Consider the following 6321-nt stretch of genomic DNA (forward strand, 5'->3'; position numbering starts at 1 on the left):
TTTCGCGAGATGTTGTTTTCGCGAAGTGAAGTAAAAGCACAATTATTACCTAAGAGAATGGTGACATTTTCGAGTGTTGTTAAATTTGCGATCCAACTGTGATTCGCAAAAATTCGCAAAAATTGAACCCCTCGCGAAAATAACAGCTGATATACAGTATCCTATTTTATGATACAAGTAATCTAATAAAACCATACACACGGACACATACACAAAATAGACACACACTCTCACAGTCTTACACATAAACGACTGCTCCCGATGAAGTCTTGGACCAGAGAATATCCAGGCATTTGATCCTTTGAAATATTATAATGATCCCTTTAATATTTCAGCTACTAATTCCATTTCAAAATTGTTTTGTTCAGATTGCAAAGTGACATATTTGTATAGCTTTACTTTCTCCTCACGCTGTCACAAAACAAACAAAAAAAATATGATATCATCGTATAGTTGTATCATACTTTGACTTCTGGTATGACGAAATATTTGGCATAATATATATACATTGCAATAATATGTTACAGAAGTTAATGATACGAACTTATTTCAGATCGACTATATAAATGCACTACTCTTCCCTCTCCTCTCCCCACCCCCTCCCTCTGTCTGTCTGTCTGTCTGTCTTTCTGTCTGTCTGTGTCTCTCTACCTTCATTTTCTGTCATATCCTCTGTCACTTTTTTAATTTCTTTTTACATCTATCTAGATACGTATGTACCTATCTATATGTGTTTAATTCTCTCTCAGTCTATACATCTAACTCAGTCCATCTTTATCTATCTATGTATGTATCTATCTATCTATCCACCTATATCTATCATTTTGTCCACCTCACTCAGGCACTCGCTATACACACCTTTACACACAGAATGACCTGAACACGAACTGAAGATTACCTGTCAAAATGCATTCCGTGAAAAGATAACAAAGATGATTAATAATAACCATGTCTCATATAACGGGTACCACTATACAAAGGGTGCCTTTTGACTGTGACGAGCTCGACATCCATGAGTCATACAGCCCACGAGTGTTACTACTCACGAGTCACAATTTGAAAGCCCATGAGTTATACTGCTCACGAGTCATACTGCCCACGAGCTAGGCACTAAGTGAACAACGCCCACGAGCCCGACATCGTGGTACTATAGGCTGACAAGCCATACGGGTACACGAGCTAGTTCTAGACACTATATATAGGTAAATAAGATCCATTAGCTATATATAGACACAAGGCAAACAAGGCCTACGCTCTTGATGCTCTACGAAAAAAGGCCCACGAGCTCGATATTACATCACGGGGCTTAATGTATCTCGTGGAACTTTTTTTGGCCTAGTGTTTATTAGCTCGTTTGCCATTTATAATAGCTCATGGAACTGTCTAGCTAGTGTGCCTGTTTTGACTGCGTAGCTCATGGGCTGTATGACTCATTGGTGTATGACTCATGGACCTTTTTTTGTAATGTCTAGCTCGTGGGTCGTATGACTCGTGGGTGTCGAATTCGTGGTGTCAGTTTTCCTCAGTATTGCACTTGTTTTCGTCTTTCGTACTTCTACAAGTCGCAGCTGTTTCTGTCTCTACTAGCGCGGTGAGCTGTTCGCGCCTGAAAGTGAATATGTGTTGATCGGTTCCCGCAGATAGGTCGAGCGCCCCCATCTTTTCGTACAGTCGAACAGCGTCCTTATTCCACTTGTAGACGTTGAAAGTCATGGAAACACACCCCGAATCCTTGACATCCTTGAAAAATATAAAAAGGAAAGGAAAACAATTCTATAAAGGTTTTCATTTTCACGCAGTCATTAATCTTTATCATAATGCCCTCCTCAAGTGTCCATAAGTCTATAACAAAAGGCTAGGGATCAATCATGAAAGATGAATCATAACAAACATTAATATATAAAAATATACAAGGTGTATGATAATGTATGTAATATAATTATAATGCCAACAAAGCATGGACTCTTTGCTGTAGGGTCCATGGTCTAAGCAGGTTCAAAGTCGCGTAAGACAAAATTGTTCATTCATTTCACGTCATCTACCAGCTTATATCAATATATCACTAAATCACTAATAGACTTGTGTAATTCTAACACTACTAGTATCATGTACCTCAAAACAGAGACAGAGGAACGTTTTTCAGGGTTGGTGAGGGGCGGGACGGGGAGGAGGATGGTGGTTGAAGGTCAACCCCCCCCTCCCCCCCTCCCCCCCCCCCCCCCCCCCCCCTCCACGCATAAATCTGCAGCTGCGTGGTCCTCAAGGGCAAATGGTATCAATCCATCAATACTTGAATTGCATTCTTTCTTTAAAACAAACAAAATAGATAAGTAAATAAACAAACAAACAAACAAACAAACAAATAGATAGATAGATAAATAAATAAATAAATAAATAAATAAACAACTCATATTTACCTTGGCTGCTGCTTGAATTAACGCCGTTGCGAGACCTTTTTCTGAGATGACAATAATCCCAAACATATAGGTGATACATACAAAATTAATACATTCTTATGTGCATTAAGTAATTCACACGTACACGTCATAACACATATCAAAATATGCATCCATGAGCTTTACTCTAACCGTAGACAATTATTTCAAAGGTGTATCATATGCCAGGTGTTGTTAATCTATAACATAATTAACACAATACCTCTATAAACCATTAACTGTTTCATACATTCTCAGATAAAAGCTTTTGTCTAAACAGTTTCACAGTATGGTGGTGGTATGGTGGGGAATATACATCTTGATTTTCACCCTGCATGCCATTCGACAAATATATGCCGTCATGTACTTACTTCTGTGTGAGTTCTTGACGTACACAGCGTTGAGGAAGGCGGTCTTGCCATAGTAGCACTGGACTATATGGCAATAGATGGCGAAGCCTACGAGTTGGGGCTCTTTGGTGTGAGAATTCATGTCTTCCATCACCAGACAAGAAGTGGTCGGGCTGCCGGAAAGAACGTGGTCCCGTACGCCTACCAACAAGGATGGGGAAATTGGAAGAGGCAGCGGTATAAAGGACAAGAATATAGCATAATACATGTTTGTAATGATGATAATAATAATAATAGTGATAATAATAATAATAATAATAATAATAATAATAATAATAATGATAAGGTCTTCTTTATCCAGAAATAAGTCTTTTCAGTGTTTCCACTGCTCTACCAGAGGCCCCTGCCATTATTATTACCCAAGCGTTGTCAGTTACCAATTTACACATCTGGGTCGAGAGGGGCATTGTGGGTAAAAAACATCTTGTCCAAAGACGTGCCAGTAAGCACTGGGAAACGAACTCGGGTCCTCCAATCGGGAGTCGAGCACAGCTCTGTCGGGAGTCTTATCCACTATGCCACTGCGCCCCCACTGTTATCGTCATAACAATTAGAAAGAAAAGGACCTCTCTCATTTGCAGAGACGTCGCCGCGACTCAGGCAACTTGGGAGATTTTTAAGAAAGGTTTTTTATTTCGTGATCGACAGACTCCAGGGCGATGTCCGAGATGAGTCCAGACTACCAAGATAGTTTTCTAGTCCGATCGTTGCATGACCCCTATACCTCATCTTCTCCAGTGTCAATAGCTGCTTTACCATCCACAAACCGCGCTGACGCTGCTACAACTGCCCCAAGCTCCCCAGTCCCCAGTGACCTTGGGTGGCTAGCGATGGAGGGACTGTACTACTCAAGAGTTGGAGCTGTCCCTTTTGGCAAGACAAGATGGTGGAACCTCCAAGGCAGTAGACGGAGAACCAGCAGCAACAAGAACAAGCTCTGATTATAATGATGAAGACCTTGACCGAGATCGATGTAGGCCTACCTGGCTTGTACCGGGAATGAATGCGACTTGGTAATGCCAGCACGTATGTGCTCACGTGGTCTCTGAAGTGGGTAAAACAGCGTCTTGGAGAAGTCGCCACAAAGGTTTCCTCAGTTTTCTTGGTGTCCAGCACGTCTTGGAGACGTCGCAGAGATGCCTCTGAGGCGTCGGTGAATCGTCTTAATTTCCAGTCAAGGGAAAATAGTCTCAGAGTTGTTTCCGAGACCAAAAGCACCGGGGACACGTTTGAATTTCTCCGGAGACTCCCCAGGAGACCCGGCTGAATCAAGGAAGTACTATGTAGGCTTGCCTACTGAGCTGCCTTCTTGGCTGAGCTAGTATGGTCTCCAGGAGACGTTTAGAAAACCCGAGTGGCCACTTGGTCAAAAATAGTACCCGGTCATTTCCCATACACACAGCTGGGCCCATGCAGGAGCGCTCCAGAAACACTTCAATCAGGGAGGTGGAGCTTCCACCTCCCTGCTTTGATTATGCTCTTTCCGGAGCGCTCTAAATGTTGGTGACCATCTATACAGAATTTAGGGTGCTACAGGAGCGATCCTGAGCCTAGGCCGGATGTAGGGTCAAAGCTTTAGAGCGCTCCAGGGCCCCTATCTGTTCATACAGAGCTCAGAGGGGTTCAGAAGCGCACTAAATGCCAGTGATCTCAGACTATATACTGAACAACAGTAAACAGCAAATATCCATGGATCAACCTTCCATAAAGATGTTCGATTTAAATGCAAATGACAAAACATCTGGGTTGAAAGTATCAGGTCTACGAGAGAATACTGTAATTATGAAGCAGGAAGACTTTGTTTTTCTTATCTCACTTCTACTCATTCTCTGCTGTTTTGAGTTTCATGTTTGCAGCATATCAGGTCTACTGGCATAACTACTTAAACTTCATTTTTAAGGTGCTTTATTTCTTGGCATATAGTGAATACATAGACAGCAGACATAAAAACGGGGGATATATTCCAAATATCATTCCATCACAGACATCGACTCACTACGCATAATGCAAAGTGCAGGATACATTATTTCGGACCAGTGTCGGATTATAGCTCAACGCATATTCAATGTCTACGTTACACTTGTTATAATAGTTTTCAGTAGACACAAAACAAACATATTAACGTACATAAAGATATACGGAAGCCTTAATGTCTTCCGAATTTCATATCTATGTCAAACAGCTTGGTTCCCTTCAGCCCTGATAATACTTTCCAGGGGCTGATTTATTTATTCCTTCTGAAACTCGGCTCAAAGGTCCTTAAAGGAAGACGACGGTTTTACCACGCAAAAACTGCTCATGGTTTCTAAATCTATACGTCGATTCGAATCTCTAATACTCCAATGGGAAGCGTATTCTGCCAAATGAAGTACAAGTACAACGTAAAACAGAGAATTTGTCCTCATCAACATTTTAGGACCTTTTAGTTTATGAAGTTATAGAATTCTTTATTTTTCTTGAAGTTTTCCAGACATATTTGAGTCAAAGCATGGACACAGCGATGGACAAAGCGAAGGGATATACGGGATTGGGCACTCTGTATATTTACGATAGGATTCGAGACCTTAGAGCTGATTATCAAACGGATGACATCATCCGGTTTTCGCAAAATATCTCGCCCCGTGACCATCGGTGCTGGTCAGTGGGTGGAATCAGATGTATGGCGTCGTAACAAGGAGTCGATTTGAAAATCAAAGCTGGTTTAGCGAGAAAGAGGGCAATGAATTAGCACCGCTAAAACATGAGAATCATTTACTGTGCCCTATAATATTCAAGAGATACTGTTCGATGTTTCTTAATTTCTTTCTTTTTGAAGTCATTGTTGCAGTATTGTCTGTATTGATGTGAAAGGAAAATCGAAATTTATGGATATTGTTGGTGAAAGAACTGTAACCACGTGGTAACAGCAGTCTACCTGCTATCACACTCACCTTCGACCGTCATGTAAAACCGTTCGGGTGGAATGTTTTCGAACGTCGCTAGCTCTCTGATGAGGTCGAAAAGCGGCTCAGCATCGTCTATCCGACCTCGACGAATCTCACAAGATGTCTGCATTTTGTTTCCTTTCTCTCCTACCCCCTTACAGTTTTGAGAATAGCTAGCTGTTACTTGACTACAGGTTGTTCAAAGGCGAAAACGTAAGCTGCAATTTTAAGTTTCCTTCTGCGAGTCTTCTTTTCTTCATGGTACGATAACAATGAAGGTGAGCGAAGTCCGTCGATCTTTATACCTGACCATGAGATTATAGTCCATCATTCATTATGTTCCATAGACCTTCAATATTGACATGCGAAATGGAATAACTCGGACCTTGTATCAACGGCGTAGCCAGGATTTCATCTTAGGGGGGGGGGGGGGGGCGGTTAGTCTGCGAGGGAGCGAAGCGACCGAGCCCGAGCGAGCGGAGCGAGCGAGGGGGGGGGGGGGGGGGGAGGGTGTAGGAGGGGGTGTCCCCCCTCCCACGGTGAGAACTTTTT

General features: G+C 42.1%; 1 protein-coding gene across 1 annotated transcript; it reads right to left on the reverse strand.

The window, feature by feature from the left end:
- Positions 1 to 1512: 1512 nt before the first annotated feature.
- On the reverse strand, positions 1513 to 6029 carry LOC139732151 (thialysine N-epsilon-acetyltransferase-like). Its single transcript, XM_071643023.1, has 4 exons — positions 5776 to 6029; positions 2807 to 2986; positions 2418 to 2458; positions 1513 to 1740 (listed from the first exon to the last, which is right to left on the reverse strand). Exons 1-4 carry the CDS (start codon positions 5897 to 5899, stop codon positions 1513 to 1515), a joined length of 573 nt encoding a protein of 190 aa, XP_071499124.1. The 5' UTR covers positions 5900 to 6029.
- Positions 6030 to 6321: the final 292 nt, after the last annotated feature.

Source organism: Diadema antillarum, unplaced genomic scaffold, assembly GCF_040938485.1.
Source record: "Diadema antillarum isolate AM-2024a unplaced genomic scaffold, OU_Dant_1.0 seq00000400_RagTag, whole genome shotgun sequence".
NCBI classification, from domain to species: Eukaryota; Metazoa; Echinodermata; class Echinoidea; order Diadematoida; family Diadematidae; genus Diadema; species Diadema antillarum.

Bases quoted from the DNA above. Each gene is read 5' to 3' on its own strand.
- LOC139732151 (XM_071643023.1), bottom strand. From the start codon at position 5,899: ATGCAGACATCTTGTGAGATTCGTCGAGGTCGGATAGACGATGCTGAG. The intron at 2,987-5,775 runs GTGAGTGTGATA...CCTTGTTGGTAG, and splicing joins GTTTTACATGACGGTCGAAG to GCGTACGGGACCACGTTCTT. The intron at 1,741-2,417 runs GTAAATATGAGT...ATATTTTTCAAG, and splicing joins TAATTCAAGCAGCAGCCAAG to GATGTCAAGGATTCGGGGTG.